The 19,183-nt window shown below is 43.6% G+C and overlaps 1 protein-coding gene across 1 annotated transcript; it reads right to left on the reverse strand.

Annotated features, from left to right (window-relative positions):
* Positions 1–2,428: 2,428 nt before the first annotated feature.
* Positions 2,429–17,736, reverse strand: LOC119650344 (zinc finger protein 271-like). The gene is made up of 7 exons (XM_038053013.1): positions 17,570–17,736; positions 10,579–11,475; positions 9,890–10,510; positions 9,681–9,827; positions 2,856–3,569; positions 2,714–2,794; positions 2,429–2,654 (listed from the first exon to the last, which is right to left on the reverse strand). Exons 1-7 carry the CDS (start codon positions 17,720–17,722, stop codon positions 2,433–2,435), a joined length of 2,835 nt encoding a protein of 944 aa, XP_037908941.1. The 5' UTR covers positions 17,723–17,736; the 3' UTR covers positions 2,429–2,432.
* Between the last annotated feature and the right edge of the window lie 1,447 nt (positions 17,737–19,183).

The raw sequence follows: 19,183 nt of genomic DNA on the forward strand, positions 1-19,183 counted from the left end.
CTTGGGTTCTTAGCAAGAAAAATTGCGAACTCTTGGCCGCGTTCGAGAGAAGAATCCTCCGAAGAATTTTTGGCCCCCTACATGAGGATGGACGATTCCGTAGCCTACACAATGACGAAATCTATCAGCGATACCATGACCGTCCGGTTGTGGATAAAATCCGGCTCAATAGGTTATGGTGGGCGGGTCACTTAATCCGTATGGATGAAGATGATCCCACCCGGAAAGTCTATAAGGGCAATATCTATGGTAGGAAAAGAAGACGAGGCAGACCCTGCCTAAGATGGAGCGATGGCGTGGGCCAGGACGCCAGACAGCTTTTAGGGATATCGAATTGGTGGACCTCGGCGCAAAACCGGGATGTCTGGAGTTCCTTATTAAGGCAGGCCTAGACCGGATACCGGTTGTTGCGCCGTTGATGATGATGATGCGTTCCTCGATCAAATCCTAAATACTTATGCTCAGAAAGGAATATCTGGCCAGTGTTGAAGAGCCACTTGAGCGCGGAAACTTGAAACCATTCTGATCCCACATTCGCAATTCCCGTAGTCCCGCCCAGCTATCTCCTCCTTCCATTAAATTCTCCGACTCCTCTGCCCAACTATCTTGTGATTTACTCTGCCGCTACTTTTCCTCAGCCTATGTTCACTCTCCTCCCTCTTCTTCTCTCCCGCTAGGGGATTCAGCCTGCCCTGTATCTCCTGGCATTCCCCTCCTTGTCGAGTACCTTATTGGCAAGCTTAAGGCCAATGTTGGCTCTGGTTACGATGGTCTTAAAAGCTTATTTTTGTTTAAAACTGGTCGGTTCATCTCCCTTCACCTCTCCGTTATTTTCAACAAGAGCCTTGACGAAAACAATTTGCTTTTGGCTGCGGAAAGCGGCATTCTCATTCACACCAATTGGCAATTGTATTCTTGCTGAGAATTCCCAAACCATTTCGCCCCTCTCTTCCTGTTTCAAAATCTTGGAAAGGTATGTCAGCGACTGAAAAGAGCAACACAGCTTTGTTAAACGCAGGCCCATTTCCACTATATCGCCACCTATGGATTGTGCCTCCCTCCAATCAAACCTAGACACTCTGCTTCGCTGGTGTTCTGCTAATGGTTTAGCGCTAAACGTCGTGTCCGAAAGCACCACTCTATGTGTTATTCGCTGAAATCCTAACCCACTTCCTTTTCCTATTCTCTTGGTAAATATGCCTTATCTTATCAGAACTATTTTCAAGACCTCGGAGTCACTTTCGACAATAAGCTCCGCTTCGACACCCCTTCGCCCTAAAGTCACCAATCGAATTGCAAAGTTGTGTGTGTGCTTCGCTCCTTCTCTGGTTTTGACTCCATCCAATTCTCTTTAACTCTCTTCAACTCCCTCGTGAGAAATACTCTCGAGTACTCCGTAACCTGGTTCCCTTCCCCTAGAAATAATACAACCCATTTTAATTTATGCAAGCATCGTCTGATGGCCGACACTAAAAGTTGCCAACAGCAGGAAACTGCTGGCGCAGATTCAAAAGTTCAGTTACTTAAGTGTTACTGGAGCAATGGGTACTACGCCGAATGCGGCAATCAAGAGTTTCCTAAATCTACCCCTCATTTATTTGGAATTGGAACGGAAAGCAGCTAGCCGTGCATTTAGGCTTGATATCATCGGCACGTGGAAAGACGGCCAATCATAAGATATACGTCCATCTGGAAATTCCTTGGCAAATATCGGGTGGCTCTGTTGATTGTATGGTTTCTAGATTTGTCTTTGAGAAGACATCGATATACTGCCACGTATCTTTTTGAATTAAAGATCTAATATCTTCACCGAAGAGTCAGTTATGGAAGACGATTCGTGCAGAGGTGTTCCCGAAAAATGCGATTATGGAGCTGGAAATATGGCGAGCATATTCCAGGCAGAAATACATGCCATTTGATCGGCAGCAGAAGAATGGCAGGATCTCACTACTGGAATCTGTTCCGACAGTTGCGCAGCGTTAAATAGCAACAACATATGAAGCGAGTTGGTGTGGAGTTCAAGCATCGCTGATAATGGGGGAACTGATAGATTGGCTCGCTAAGGATCTGGGATCTTTGAAAACAACAGTAAACAATAAACGTGAAATATGTATAGGTTGGGGGGTCTGGGTGCCGTATGGGAAAATGGAGGAATCTTTTGAAGTCTGTATCTCCGTTAATACTGAGAATTTCAGAAAAGAAATAAAAAATAAATAAAACTTTTGCTCACTGGTTCTAGAGGAAAAATAGACCTGTAAAATGGTATATAATTTGGAGGTCTTGCTGGCATAATAATTACCAAAAAAATGGAGGAAAGGAAGTTTGGATCGTTTTCTGCAAATACGCAATGTTAACCAGAACGTATCAACTATCAAACAATCTATTCCTAAAGAATAATAATTTACACTTAAACTTGTAAATATTTTTGAACTTTAATCAGGTATATTAAGTGCGTCAGCATAATTTAAAAATTCTACTTTCTGTTGATTGTTTGCGACTATTTGAAGTTGATTATCAGCCGCGCCATCGCTGGGGAATAATGCACACGCCTGTTCGAGAGCAAGATCCACCGGATTCTGAATATTCAATATAACAGTTTGAATTGCGTTCGGATCAGTACCATTATTAGCCAGGAATACGTTTGATGTTTGAAGCTGGAAGAGAAGACCGGTGGTGGAAGACGCGAGATCAAAGATTTAAACATAAAACTTACCAATTGATCATCATTACACGATTGCGTCAAGGCCATCGAATCCTCAATGTTGCTTATTTTACCCATGGCGGAAACAGTGGGCTGGAAAGAGTAAATAAAGTCAAATATGTAAGGGATTGATCCATACTTGTCGGTCCGTTACCGTATTTTGCACAACAAACAGCGTCGTCTTACTTCTCAGCGGATCGTCTGGGTCCTGATAGGTTATATTTACAAGCTGCTGATTACCGCCAACGCCGTCACTTGCCGATAAAGTCACTCCACTGGTCCCCTCCAAACAAGCATCTTCTTCGATCAAATCCCACATCGAATTCTCCCCCACCATACTATTCACGTCAGCATTGCTCAATGTGAAGTTATCACCGCTAACCGTCGATGATTGTGTAAATTCATCCAAGGTTTGATCCAAGGACATCTGTGTAACGTTCGATGTTTTCAGAAACTCCATTTGCTTCTTGTTTTCGTGGATTTTCAGATGCTTCTTGAGGTTCGATCCATCAGCAAAACGCCGAGGACATTCCGTGCATGAGTAAGGCTTCTCACCGGTATGCAATCGGAAATGTTTCTTCAAGGCGCCAACGTCAATGAAACTTTTACCACATGTCTCGCAGCTATACGGTTTAATATTTTTGTGGCGTCGTTGGTGATTTCGTAGTTCGACTATTTGGACGAAGGCCTTGTCACATAAGTTGCATTTGAGAGGTTTATTGACTTCATGGCGCTTTATGTGCATACGGACTTGGGAGCTTGTTTTAAATTTGCGCCCACAAATGTGACATTCAAATGGACATTCGCCTGTATGAATGCGCATATGTTCTTGCATATTCCCATGCTGGATAAATGCTTTTCCACAAACCTTGGTAATAGAAAAACATAAGACAATGATAATTTCATATTTTTTTTTTGCAATCATTTGTAAATTTCAGGGAATGGACTATGGTGTTAACTATTAATCGAGTGAGAGCTCTTTACTTATTTGTGAACCGAACTCTAGTTATTTGAGGGACTTCAGAAGAAGCTCATTCCTCCTAAGATATTGTATCGTTGAATGAAGAAAAGAAACCGCTGCCAAAACATACAGTCCACCCAGATGAGTATTAGACTAAAGCGTAAACAGGGAAGGGAGGAAGCCAACGTAGATGACGCCCTCGCCCTCCAATTAAATATCAACTAAGAATAAAGTAAAAACCCAATAGAACCAGTAACCTCTATGTGCGGCGCGTAAGCTGCCACAGTTGTCAATTCTTGATAACGTGTTTCAACTCTCACAATGATTGTCCGAGAAGCATCATGAAGCGACCCACTTGTCCTCTTGGATAGTGGGTCCCTACACACGACATAATTTGCAATGGAATTTTCGCCCTATCCTAGAGTGTGATCTATCCAGTACAACTTTCATTTTATCATCAACATATCGGCATCTGGTTCGTACGCCGGTCAACTTATTCATTTGTAGTAGATATGAGTTGATGGAAGCGTGGAGCTTCCGAGCAACAGCGATGTCATTTTCCATGTATTACTTCCATATACTAGTATAGAGAGAACAGTGGCCCGGAACAATCTCAACTTGATGTTGCTGTTGAGATAATTGCATTTCTAAATTTCGGACAAAACAACGAAGGCAGATTTAGCCCCGACAATGCAACGAGCCACATCAAACTCGGCCACCGTCGGCAAAAGCAACGGTTTCAAGGTAGCCTTGTTCTTCTTAGTGTTTATCTTCATGACCATTCAACTATTTGCCTCCTTTTCGAAATCCAGAGCAATTTGGTCTAGGTACATGACTCGCTGAAATAGCAGGCTCGAGGTCACTTGCTTGCTACCATCATCGTCCGATCAACGCTTCCATGTCCCTCCGGCAAGGCAGAGAAAAAAAGTCGATAACAAAATGCAACTCTGGCGGATTCCGCTTTCATCTACTACTGCGAAGAGTGCTCCAGGTAGAGTCTCCGCCTAAGACATCTGAAGCCTTCTCGAAATCGATGAAAAGCAATGATCTAAACTCCACACACTATTCAATGATCCAAAGGGTATTAATATGGTCCGTGCATAAAAATCCAGATTGGATGCCAGCCTGCTATCCTTCAATCAAGCTTTCGTAGTGTTCTTTATTTCATTCCAGAATTATCTTAGCTATCATCGTTTTCACAGCTAGCAAATACCTCTCCAGTGTCACATTCAAGATAGGTACCTTTCAACGGACCCTAACGCCCATCCTACTTCTATACTCTAAAGTGGACGCTCGACTTCAGAGACAGCCAGTCGTGAGCATAAAAAGGTTGGGATTATAGCAGCAAACGAGGAATCCAACGAATCATTGGGCTGAAAAAAAATGTTTCACAGAGTTATCCATCTCAAAGATATTTCAAACGTTCCAATCGATAACACAACACCGTACATCCGACACAAGACGCCAAGATCCATTGAAGGGAAAAGCATATCGTTTTGAAGCATTCGAGAATCTTCATCAGGGAGAAAACCGTTCAAGGCGAGCTTAGAATTCGGCAGATGCTGACAGAACTACTTTTTACAAAGAATATAATTTTGTAGTCAAGCAAAAGAAAAGAATTTCGAATATTTAGTTTTGATTATCGTCGTCAAATCATCAATATATATATGTTTCAATAATTGTCATTGCAACCAAGCATACATCAGAGCCAAATAAATTTACCATTATCGTCAACGGTGCCACAACCGGTATCCGGTCCATTCCTGCCTAAGTAAGGAACTCCAGACACCCCGGTTTTGCGCCGAGGTCCACCAATTCGATATCCCTAAAAGCTGCCCGGCGTCCTGACCTACGCCATCGCTCCATCTCAGGCAGGGTCTGTCTCGGCTTCTTTTTCTACCATAGATATTGCCCTTATAGATTTTTCGGGCTGGATAATTCTCATCCATACGAATTAGGTGACCCGCCCACCGCAACCTGTTGAGTCGGATTTTACCCACACCCAGACAGCCGTGGCGCCGCTCATAGATTTTGTCGTTATGTAGGCTACGGAGTCGTCCATCCTCATGTAGGGGGTCGAAAATTCTTCGGTGGATTCTTCTCTCGAACGCGGCCAAGAGTTCGCAGTTTTTTTTTGCTAAGAACCCAAGTCTCCGAAGAATACATAAGGACTGGCAAGATCGTAGTCTTGTACAGTAAGAGCTTTGACTATATGGTGGAACGTTTCGAGCGAACTAGTTTTTGTAAGCTGAAATAGGCTCTGTTGGCAGCGAACAACCGTGCGCGAATTTAATCGTCATAGCTGTTATCGGTTGTTATTTTCGACAAGGTTAAAAAGGACGCATGATAGGGCATACCCTTGCCTTAGACTGTTGTTGATGTTGAATGGTCTTCAGAGTGATCCTGCTGCTTTTATCTGGCCTCGCACATTAGTCAGGGTCAGCCTAGTCAGTCTTATCAATTTCATCAGGAAACCAAATTCTCTCGTGGCCGTGTACATTTTTACCCTGGCTATGCTCTCATAAATAAATTTATCGAATTCGAAATATGATCTAGATTTTTTTGCAGCGTCAATTGAAAACTTTTGAAGAAAAGCGCACTTCTCAACCGGCACCAAAGCAACGGATATTCCTGGTCATTTATATCGACGTACTCGAGAGGATAATTTGTTACACCAGCGAGACGAGTATCTACGGAAGAAGAGTTGATGAGGATTCAATTAGTAAGTGAGGAGGACGACCTCCGGAAAGAAGGGGATAAATATTCGCTGAAATATGCGCATTTCCAATTAATAAATTTTCTAATAAAGCCAAAAGGAAAAAGTTTCGAATCTTTAATTTTAATAATGACTGATTGACTTATTGAATGATCATACAGGTGCCTCTCCTCCTTCGATATGCGGGTTTTGAGTTGTGGCAGTGAGTAATTCCTCGAAATATTGGGGGGTTGTTACCCACTCTATATGTTGCTGCTCTCATTCTTTTTCTTCGAGTTGTAGGCGGATCTTAAATTATCTCTTTTACCGTTATTGTTTATTCTGCAAATGTCGTCCTTTATATTCTTCCATGTTTTCTTTCTACAGATCTGATTATTAGTATGTTTTCATTCTACATATTTGTTTCTCTTGGCTTTTGTGGGTCGCTCCTGATATTGCTTATATGCAGCATTCTTTTCATCGATGGCTTACTGGCATTCTAAGTCCAACCATTCATTCGTGTTGCCCCGAGGCTCGTGTCCGATGGTTTTCTCTGTCGCTGTCTTGGTAGCGTCTTTCGTCTGAGTTCACTTCATGTCAATTGTATCGGCTTCCTGTTATCGGTCCAGGATCTGCAGGATTTGTTCTTCCTACGCCGTGATATACTTTTATATCATTTCTTCGCTCTGAAGCTTGATGAACCTGTCACTCCCATTATCTACTATGCAAAATCAAATCTTGCTCTGATAAGATAATCAAGGATGTTAGATGCAGCTCTTTCCTGAATGACGACATGCTCCATCTGATTGAGTGCCGTCTTATCTGGTAAGGCTTATGTTTTCTTGAGTGTACATGTCGGGTTTGCCATGTTTATAAGTTTGCTTCCGTTGTAGTTAGTTATATTGTTTAGACTACGGCCCCCAGCAACTTCGTCGTAGATGGTAATGAGCCCGTTCTAGAGAGAATGAGGAAAGAGTCACTATAGTCACCATCTAACATGCAGGCGTCTGAAGGAGTAAATGACACCAACTCCACCCGGACTATTAAAACACGAAGTCGATGCTCCGCTGAGGCGGTGACTTCCCTGTGAACTGGTGGGCTATCATCAACGGTTTATGATTGATTTTGCGATGTGCGAACATTCCTCGAAGATGATATTGAGGCTCTTCAAAATGCTCGCATGCTTCAACTTCATTGAAGTCGGTTCGACATCATTAATCCCATTGTGATGGTGCACTGCGCTCTCTCTCTTCCTCTCGCGGCACTGTACTATTGTAAGGAATATTACGAGCGTCATGCTTTCGGGACCGGGGGTCATTTTGTAGTTGAAGTAATATCATGTTGACCGCACGGCATACTCTTGAACAGCATGCCAGAGAATAATGATGAGCATTGAACCGCCATCAAAAGTACTCTTTTCTTTGAGTCAAGTTGTTGACCACTGAGATCTGGCTGACTGCCGGGACTTGGAACCGGATCGACGAGCGTAGGGAACAGAAGACTCTTATTACCACTGCAAGTGGGGGAGAACGTGATGCACTTTCGCAGTGTAGCGTGCGCCGTGACAAAATAAATTTGTTTTTACGGTTGTTAGTGAGGCAGAAACTCCCGCAAATAATAAACATTTTACCAATACCAGATCACGAAAGACGATGACGACGAAAAACGGCAACTTAAGAGGTGGAAGGGACATTTTGCTAGAGTTTTTAACCGCATAATATCTGGTGAAGTTCCATCTCTTGTGGGTGATATGGTTAGTCACCGTAAAATGCGGATACGAACTGCTCTTCCAAACATAAGGATATGTAATTATTTCGACCATTAATGCACTGACAAAGCCAATGGGTTTGACGTTCTTTCCGCGTAAATCGTAAATCCTGGGAATCAGATTTCTCTCGGTGAGTGGAAGAGGGGATGATCGCCAAAATTCCAAGTAAGGCACCCATCTTGAGTGCGACAACTAAAGTATACAAAACTTCTGCTGTAAGACCCGTTTTCGCTGTTTCCACTGAAATTTGGAAATGCAGATACCTGAACAGCAACATCTAGTTGAGGTTGTTCCCCTTTAATGTTCTTTTAACGTTATATTCGCGCAGCAAGTGACCACCTGCAGCTGCCATATCATCGCTTTGCTCTGCTCTAATACAATTTCGAACGAAAAACTTTGACGACGCACAGGCCAGTTACCCGAAGACATGTTGATGAGAAGGAGGATGTGGCATTAGGCATCACTTTAAGAAACGGCGATAACTCCACTGAATCCACTAGCACTGAGTAGCCGAATCGGCGCCTAAGTGTAGTGGACGCACTCTGCTCCATTTAGGGGACATCGGCAACCATATACAGTGGATCAGCTGTTCTCCGATTTTTACGTTGAAATCGCCGAGTACTATCTTTACGTCTGCACCTTTTTAAATTTATACTAACACCGGAAACTTTTTCTTTTAATAGTTACTTAAAACGAGCAACTTGTCCAAAAATGGAATGATCGCCTCATGCAACACGGTCTCAAATTGAATCTAAACAAAACTGAATTTCTGACAACCGATCCCCATGAAACAGGCACAATCACTGTCAGCGGCAGTGATCTGCCCAGAACTAAAATTTACCGCAATGTCGTCCGTCCTGTCGCTCTCTATGGTTCTGAGTGTTGGCCGACATAAAAGACAATAAAAGGCGTCTTGCGGTAATGGAGACGAAGATGTTGCGTTGGACTACTGGCGTAAGTTTTGATCACATCCCAAATGAGGATATCCGCGATCGTTATGGGGTTGCATCGATCGTGGAAAAATTGCGAGAGAGGTGTCTTCAATTGTATGGTCACGCAATTCGTGCTAACGAGAATACACTTGCCAAGATTGGTCTGAACACCGAAGTCGATGGTAAACGACCTAAAGGCAGGCCGAAGCAACGGTGGCTTGATATGCTGGATGGGGATTTAAAAGCCTCGAGATTGCACCCAGATCAGGCATTCGATAAAGCCAAATGGCGAAACCGATCACGACGAGCCAACCCCGCTTGTGAACGGGATAAAAGCTGAAGAAAATGGAGTTGAGTTTCAGTTAGACTGTGCAAGCGATAAGTCTACCACAATGGGACAACGCAAATACTAATACCAACATCCAGGGTCAAAGATTCAAATCCGACTCAACGAGATCAAGATTCATTACCCTTCACTCGTTAGTGATTTGAGATTAAAGGAAAAAGGGAAGCCTATTTCTACCTGAGAGAAATTGTATGTAACTTTTTCTGAGACCCTCTTAAGTGAAAGATGATGGCTAACCGAAACTTTCAGGGGTCTCTATCTAAAGCCGCGTACTTACCGAGCATTTAAAAGGTTTATATCCGGTATGACATCTCATATGTAACGTTAAACTACTCTTATGGGCGAAAAGCTGATCACAAACGTTGCACTGATGTTTCTTCTCTCCAGTATGTGATTTTTTGTGATAAAAAAGATGAGTTTTCGTCTGAAGAAATAAAAGAAAAACTGTCACATCAAAAAACGAAACCATTTCAAAATGAAAAATACTTTGAAAGCAGCGTCACAATAATTACAAGTAAACGGTCTCAGGTTCGAGTGTACGAGTTGGTGCCTTTGGAGTAGTGTTTTATTTTTGAATGACTTTTTACATTTACTACAAACGAATCTCCGACCGTCGTTGTGTTCACTTTGTTTGTGGTAGATATAGGACTGCATACGATTGAATTTATGATTACAAATATTGCAATTATAATTCAGCCTCTTTGGGGATTTTTCCTCCATATCTTGTTGATCAGGACTAATTTCCAGTTGTTCCGACGGATTTTCTAAATTCATATTTGAAGCGGGATTATCCACTTCAGCCTCATCAGTAGCCTCGTGTACATTATTCAAACTGTCTAACTCCTCGATGAGATTCGTAGTCTCCTCAAATGAAGCGTCGGCTTCATGCTCAGCACCATGCCCTGAAGTTTCGGGCAACTCGTTCAAAACTTCTTCTGTTCCCTCAAGCTCATCAATTCTCTTGAAAACATCTTCCAGCTGATGTTCGTCGTAATGAGCAATTTGATGGGGGTTCTCTAAATTAGGATCACAGCTCGTCCTTTTATCTGCATTACATGTTGATGCGGTGGCCTGCTCTTCTGTATTTCCGTTACTATTTGGATTAATCTGTGCCATATAAAAACGATTTAAAAAGGAAAAAACAACAACTTTACTAATGAAAACATTTAACCAACCTCAAACCCTTCTATTATCCCTTCTCCTTTATGTTCTGTTTCCGATTGATGTTGTATTAAACTATTCCTTTCTTGGAAATTTTCTAGACATTGCGTGCATTCAAATCGAACGTTATGATGGGAAAATCTGTGTTGTAGGAACTTTTGTTCATAGCAAAAGCATACTTTGCAAATATCACACATGAAACGAGTCTTTTTTTTAGTTTTTTTATAGATCTTTTGCAGTTTATTATTTATCACAACCAAATCCCCCAAATTCTCCCCATCATTGTCCTGAAGATGTCCAATTACCTCCACCGGATAAACTGTGCAGTTTTCTCCACTGGCCGTGACTTCTTGTAGTCCTTCGTCAATATCCGATCCGAAGTCACTATGTTCAATGACTCCCGTCTCAACGTAGACTTTTTCTAACTCTTTCCCTTGTACTGCTTCCTGATATCTTGAAGGAATTTTTATTTGTCTGCGACGACGACCGGAGGACAGTGTTGTCTGCGGGTCTTCCTCCTGCTCTGGCTCGATATTAAATTCCTTCTTCGGATCCTCAACAGGTGGATCAATTTGAGGCGGCGGTTTTGGTGGTCGTCCTCGTTTTCGTTTGGGTTTTTCAAGATTCGCTTCTATTGTTGTAGTAGTTCCCGACATTCTTTGAATTAGTTCAACACTATATGGTAAATCCTCGCCTGTAGAGGAGTGTGCCTCGGAAATTTCACGATCACCCTTGTCATGCATTACCGCGTCCTCGATACCTCGACGTAACTCGTCTCCACACTGAGAATTGTAAAGATTACGTAGGGTCTCTTGCCCGCTCGCAACGAGGTTGAAGAATTGAACAGTTGATTCCACTTGGAGGTGGCATCCTGGGCATATCCATCGAGGATACTTTCCGTCATCTGTCACCTATATAAAAGAATCATGAAGGTTGTAGTGCAAAATAAAGTCCAAAACAACTTCAACTGCAAAACTTGTGAATGGCCTTTGAGAACCGCCGCGCCTAGTATTAAACAAAGTGGTAAAGTGCGGAGGGAGACAACATTTACCAAAAACAATAACGAACCCTTACAGTGTTATTTATCTATTGACGAATAACAGCAACAAACATAATAACCCAAAAGTAGCAAAAACTAAGAAACGTGACCTATGTTTAAAACTGCGCTATACGTATCGCAAAATATAATACGATACGTGATGCCAACAGATACCAAGCAGTTTCTCACGCCGTTACAGAGTGTAGAGGGTACCAGATATCAAAGGAGGCTAAAATCTAACCATTGAAATTGGCCTTTCTAATTTGAACTGAAGAGGCTTGGGGACAATATGGGCAGTTTAGATGAATAATTTATGCATGAATTCAAGAGCTGGGTGTTGGTAATGTGCAGGGATTCGACGTGAACAGAAACAAAAAAAAATGAAAACAATAAAAAGCAAAAATCAAGCTTCGATCGTGGAGGCCTAATCTTGAATTCTGAGTTCTTACGCTCTCTTCTGTCAGTAATTCTTTTTTTTCTGCAGTCTTTGTCCCGTTCACAAGGGGAGTCAGCTCGTCGTGATCGGTTTCGCCATTTGGTTCAGTCAATGCTTCTGCCATGATTCTCCAATCCGCATCACTTGTTGAGCCCAGGGTCTTAACCACGAGCAAGAACCCCCGGATTGCACCAACTCTGAGGAGAAAGGATTGTTCGAGGCACCTGTGGCAAAGGGTAAACCAAAATAGCAGCAGCAGGCTTTCAGCGGAGAACATAAAAGTGCTAAGGTTCTGGAACAACTTAGTTTCTAGAAAAATCTTAACATTAGCACCTGGATGCCCCGAAGGAAAAGCTGGTAGACTTAGAATTTCCCTGAATATTGAATATTTAAATGTGGAAAATGTTCGTGAACAAATGGGCTTCTGACCCTTCTACAGCTTTCGGACTGTCACATGATCCCATACCTGCATGGTGGTATTAAAAGGCTTCTAACATATTCTGGTTAAGGAATTATTTTGTGGGGATGCCACAAGGTAGCCCCTAGTATAAAATCCAATAAAGTAAGAGCATGGGTATAATAGCAGCTTGCGATGTTAGAGTCCACCATATTTGCTGGAGAAGTCCAAATATGCACACAAGGGTATTCGGACTGCTAAAATCTAGTAGGAATAGAACGGAGATTTCTCAGTTAACGGAACAAGGGAAATGGAGCTTGGATTGGGTAAAGCAGATGAAGATGATAGGGATATTATTCAACTGTAGGTTGATAATTTCTCCTATCTAGGGTCGAAAATCACAACCGATAACAACTACGACGATGAAATCAGCTTACAAAAACTGTTCCGCTCAAAACGGGTCACCATAGAATCAAAGCTCTTGTCAGTCCTCATCTATTCCTCGGAGACTTGGAAAATTTGGAAAATTACGTGGTTGTGGCTGAAATCCGGCTCAATAGGTTGCGGTGGGCGGGTCACTTAATCCGTACGGATGAGGGTGATCCAGTCTGAAAAGTCTATAAGGGCAATATCTATGGTAAAAAAAGAAGACGAGGCAGACGCTACCTGAGATGGAACGATGGCGTAGGCTAGAACGCCAGACAGTTTTTAAGGATATCGAATTGGTGGACTTCAGCACAAAACCGGGATGTCTGGAGTTCCTTAGGCAGGCCTAGACCGTATACCGGTTGTTGTTGATGATGATACAAAAAGCGATGAGAAAACTTTTTGAAATCCACTTTCTAACCAGCATTCGAAGTCGCAACTGCGGGTCGACCGCTATACGCTATACGCTTAATGCGGAGACTAAATTTTGCATACAAAATAGCGCGTCAAATGGCTATTGAACTCGTTTCATTGCTACAAATCTACGGGTCCAGATGACACTATTTCTGCCTTAGTATCATCCTAGGGTTCTCACGTCCTTGTTATGGCTCTTGGTAATGGACACCTTACTTACGAACTAAAGGGCGCAAATATGTATGGATGATATAACCGTAGTACTACTTGGGAAGTCGCGGGATACGCGATCTGCGACCGCATGAGCGCAATTCTGGAGCTGAATGTCAACTTGTTCAGCTACACAATATCCATCCGGGGATGAAATTCCAACTAATGTGAATAGAGAGAAAATAAGAAGATTGTTCTAACGCTGTAGGACTACGGTAGGTTAAACCTGGGGACTTTCACCAGAAAATTTTCACTGAATGTAAATATTCTTAATAAAACCTATACGATGTATGCAGGCTAAACTTCGCTAAAAGCAGAAAACTGCTGGCACGGCTCCAAAGACTTGATTCTCCAAGCGGTACTGGAACGATGAGAACTACACACTACACAATTACGACTGTCAGAGTTTTCGTACATCTAGTCCGACTTCATGCTCTGTGAGTTGGGGCTTAAGAATACACTCATTCTTCCCTGCTTCTCGTAAGAGGTGACTAGTAACCTGAAAATTTTAAAACTTTACTTACGGATAATGAGCGACCTCACGGCAACGACCTTTGACTATTAAACACGAACTATGATTCCTTTTTGGAATGTGCGCACGCAGTTCGATAACGGTAGAGGGGCCCTCAGAATGCTCACTTTCTCCAGCTTGAGCGGGAATTCCAGCGATATAAACTGGACATTCTGGGCCTAAGCGTAGTAAGATGGTGGGATTCTGGAGAGTACTCCCCTCCCTCTTGCGGCAATGTGCTTTTTTACTCTGGAAAGCCAAGTGGTAGCGACTTTATCGTGACCTGGGGGCCAGTCTTTGGCAGACTTCTAACTGCAGGATTCCGGTCCAGGTTAAGGAGTATCTCAATTGTACAATACTACGCACCAACGCAGACTTCCAATGTAGCCAAGAAGGATACTTTCTACGAGCAAATAAACGCAGTTCAGGGGAGGCTTCGCGGATTTTTGTAATTTCCACCACCTTGTCATTGGTGGCACATTGTTCGAGCGTAGAGCTTGCTATGAGGTCAGCAGGGTTTTTACTGACCGACGCCGTACGAGCAATTAAATCGACTACTTCGCGATCAGAAGTAGATTAAGGAGTTATCTGCTGGATGTGCGTAACAAGAGAGGCGCTGACATCGGCTTCGAAAAGAATCGCCATCTGATGGTCGCTTACGTTTTTTTAAAGTTATCTTGCTGATCGAACGGCAGATATACTGACTAACCCGCCTAAGGATATCAATCAGCATTGGGCCGCCATCAAAAATGCTCTTTTCTTGGGTGCTGCACAGGTCGTCGGATACGTCCCGAATGTGCGCCATAAGATCTGCGTGACTGCGCAATCGTGGAAGTTCCGGGAAGTTCAGCGCAGTGTACGCCGTGACAAAAGGGAATTCGCTATGGCGCTGATCAGGGAAGCGGAAGATGCCACAGATCCCAATGATTGCAGAACTGCATCACGAAAGAGCTTGCATGTGGTCGCAAATATTTCGATGATTCTGTGAAGGATATTAACGGTTGACTTCCCATCTACGATCATGAACAACTGAAGAAGTGTGAAGAACACTTCACCATTGTCCCTAATCGTGTTACATTCGATGAGGTTCCTCCTCTTATGGACGAAATGGCTAGTCCCTGTAACATGCGGATACGGACTGTTCCTCCAAGCAGAAAAGAAATCATTTCAGCCACCAATGCACTCAAATGGAATAAAGTCGCTGAGCCTGACGGTCTCCCCGCAGAATTATTTATCGCTGCATCTGCAGTTACTGCAGATCTTCTGCTTCCACTCGTGCGGACATTTTTGGAAAACCGAGACCTTTTCCCAGAGAGTGGAAGATGGGGATGACCGTTAAGATTCCAAAAAAGGGTACCCGTTTTGAGTGTGGCAAGTGGAGGGGCATCTGCGTGCTCCCTGCCGTCGCAAAGATAATACTAAAATAATCCAGGAACGCATCAAAGAACATCTCGAAAGCATGATCGACAGAGAGGAGATTGGTTTCCACTCCGGATCCTTCTGCATTGCCCACATTAACACCCTATGAATGATTTTGGAATAGTGCGCGAAGTTTAGGTCTTCGCTGCACCTGCTCTTCATTGATTTGTGAAAGCTTTCGACAGCATTGTCAGGTTAGGTTTCCGTAGTTTTCTATGCAAGAGTGGCATTCCGAAGAAACTAATAGCTACTATCAGAGTGACATATGATGGCACAAAATGTCACTAGCTGCACCGAGGTAAAATCTCGCAGGATTTTGAAGTCCAAAGCGAAGTGCATCCTATCACCGATTTTATTTTTTCTTGTTATCGGTGGCGTTCTTCAGGCTGCCTTGTCCGGAGGATGTGGAGAAATTCAATTGACCATGACATCTTTCCTCAAAAACCTCGACTACGATGATGACATCTGTTTGCTTTCTCATCGGATCATGGACCTTGGCCAAATGGCTCTGGATTTAGAAAGAGAGGCAAGTAGAGTTGGACTGAAGATAAACGTCAACAGAACCAAGACTCGCAGTCTGACTTGTCATCGCACTCTCCTTACCTGCATTAGTGGGCAGAGCATCATATATCTAGGCAGCGTAGTTTCTACCGACGCCCGGTGGCACCGAATTGGATGTTGCCCGACGCATTAACAGCGCTAGATTTGCTTTCGCTGCCATAAAATCTGGCAATGCATATATTTCGTGAGCAACTTAACCCCTTCATCAGTACAAAGCTACAAGTTACCTTGCACTGATGAAGGGGGTAAGTCGCCCCCGAAATATATATTTACATTTAAAACCAAAAATTGTAGCTTGTCTATTAATTTTAGGTTAGACTAAAGTAGCAGCCGCAAATCTAATCTCTGGCAACCAGTTATCTTAATACCAAGATCAAGTTGACACTATTCGATGCGAGTTTTCTTTCTTTGTTGATATATGGGAGTAGCAAAGCGTACTTCATTGTTACCCAAAAGCTCCAAGCTTTCGTCAATACGTGCCTGCGTCGTATCATTGGAAGAACTCAGTCGGGGTATAGGTGTGGCATTCTTACTGTGATTGGAAGATGAAAGTGGCAATGGATAGGTAGCACATTAAGGAGGGACAAAACAAGTCATGCAGTGGAATCCACTCTCCCAAAATGGCCGACGAGTGGGTCGCCCCAAGGGATCTTGCCGCAGAGTAGTAGAAGAGTGCGAGCATCTCGGGAAGTCGTGGGGGTGCTAAAGCGTATTTTGGGCAACCGCGAATGATGGCGAATAGGTGTGGTTGACGCGCTACACCTCACCAAGGAGTGAATGGCAGTCATACTCACATTGAAGAATCGTAGTGTAACTGTTTAATTGGTTGTAAAAAAAGAGGGGGAAAAGAACCGGCAGTTCCTTTCCTATAAATGATGTGGAAGTACTTTTGGTAAATTTCGACATTTATGGGCGGAGCCGTAAGCTATGGATCATCACAAATCAAAACCTTAGAAATTGCGTAGTCCGTAGTCTATCTTTAACACAATGACGGATTGAAAGAAATGCCAGCAAAGTAAGAAGTTCATTACGGAATATCGAACTATTTGAAACAGAGACTGCATACTATCGTATAATGAAGCGGCCAGCAATGCAGCAGGACTTTGTAGATACCAACGAATAGGATCGAATATCGGTGCAGGATTATTTGCTAATGTGGTTCAGTACGATACGGTGAATGGTGAAAGCAATGAACTATCGTCTAAAGTAGTACAATAATTCCAGCAGGGCGCAACTTTGTCGTCAGCTAAAATACATAACTACATATTTACCTCCAAGTAACAAACTTGATGTTTTATAGAGGTAAGATTTCAGTAAAGGTTTCCCAATTATAACACGAACGTATTTACAGAATGAATACCTAAGAAACGAGCAACTCACTTAGTTGGAAAAATAGAACATCGAATGAAGTTAAAAACGCCACTCCCCCCACAAAAATAACGAGGTATTTCCTCCTTCGACCGCATCTTAGAACAAATACTAAAAAACGTTGATCACAACTGCCCGCCGGAAGTCAAGTAACGCAAAGTGTTTATCGAGGACAGCATGCATCAAATTCAAGTCTTTACCTCACGCAGGAATTCCGCACTCACCTTCAACGGCAAATATGAATTGATTGAAACGCTCAGATCCGGTTCGTCAGTTTCGGCAGAGAAAAGCTGGTAACCATTTGGATTTTCTTCGGCGCACAGCCGGCAAATATGTGAATTGTAAAGCGAAAGAGTTTCATCTTTCGTTTTGTCCATTTCTCGCGGTTGTTACGTATGTTGACAGCTGTGGAGTTTCCGAGCAGCTGACTTTGACGTGGCGACAAAACATGACGATTCGACCAATTGCAAGATTTAGACCAGTTCGTGATGCTCGCGGGCTCCCAGAAGTTGTTTGTAAACATTGGAAAATCGAGAGGTGAATGACATTTGGGATGCTGGCGCAGATTTTTTTTTAGCGAGGACCAAGGTCGGTTGGTTAACAGATCTTAAGTTCGTGCTATTCATTATCTGCTGCCGATTGTTTGAGTGATTTCTTATTAGGAACTGCGGCAAGTTGCATTGAGTTGATTTTACTTATCCGCACACCATTGAATTTCTCATGGTATTTTGAAGGACAGGTTCAGGATCTCTGTAAGCTGCGGTTCTCACGATATCCATGGATGGCTTCAGTGTTTACTCTTACCTGATTGTCAATCCAGGTACTTCCAACAACCATTTCGTGCCATACTGCTAACTGAATAATCCGCAGTCCATTATCATTGGTGTTTGTACGTAAGCTGAGGGAGCCGACGTATCGTCTGAATGTTAAGATCTCCAAGTATGGCAGGCTTCGAGGATTCGTTCAATAGCCCCGCGGAAGGTATCCTTCTCTGATTCTGCAGTGTCCTCTGTAAGGGCATAAACGTTGATGAGCTTATAGCAAGGGTAGATAGGTAGGTATCAGTGGCCGCTCCGAGGAGCCCAATTAGCGCTTTGGTGCGCCGTTTTGATGCCACAAACTCTCAACTGGGAGTAGGGAAGCACAGTCCAACCGGCTCGGATCTTCAGAACCAGCCCGTAGCATTCATGAAGGAAAGCAGTTCTCCGACCCAGCAGCTAGAAATCTCTTTGAGGTCCCCAAAGGATGGTTTACCCAGTGTCCGGAGCCTGACTCTAGCCGGAGCTGGGCAATCGCAGAGAAAGTGCAGTTCCTTCTCCGCAGCTTCGGCAATGCGAATTGTAGGGTATGCCGAGCCTAGCGGCATGGTCCCCTATGGGCCAGTGCCCCGTCCAGACCGCCGTAATCTTGAATGCATTTGCACGCGTTTGGCACAGGAGCTCAGGCCCGCGGCTGCTAGCTAGTGCGAGTAGACTCCGCCCCCGACAGCCGTCAGCGGAACACCGACTGTATTCGCCGAGGGATTGCCAAGAGCAGAGCCTTGCCTGGCCAATCCGTCAGCCCGCTCATTCCGCTCTGTGTTCCTATGCCCGGGAACCCAGAGGAGAGTGACCTTGAGCGTGCCGCCCAGATGGTTGAGCGCGTCTATGCACTGCCCCACCAGCCAGGAAGATGTCGTCGTTGAGTACAAGGCCTTGATGGCCGCTTGGCTGTCGGTCAGAATGGCTATGTTACGCTTGGGGCTCGAATCACGCTCCAGCCATCGACAGGCTTCCAATATCGCCAGTACTTCCGCCTGGAATACACTGGCGAAACCTGGGAGACCATACGACTTGGAT

Source organism: Hermetia illucens, chromosome 2 (genome assembly GCF_905115235.1).
Source record: "Hermetia illucens chromosome 2, iHerIll2.2.curated.20191125, whole genome shotgun sequence".
NCBI lineage: Eukaryota > Metazoa > Arthropoda > Insecta > Diptera > Stratiomyidae > Hermetia > Hermetia illucens.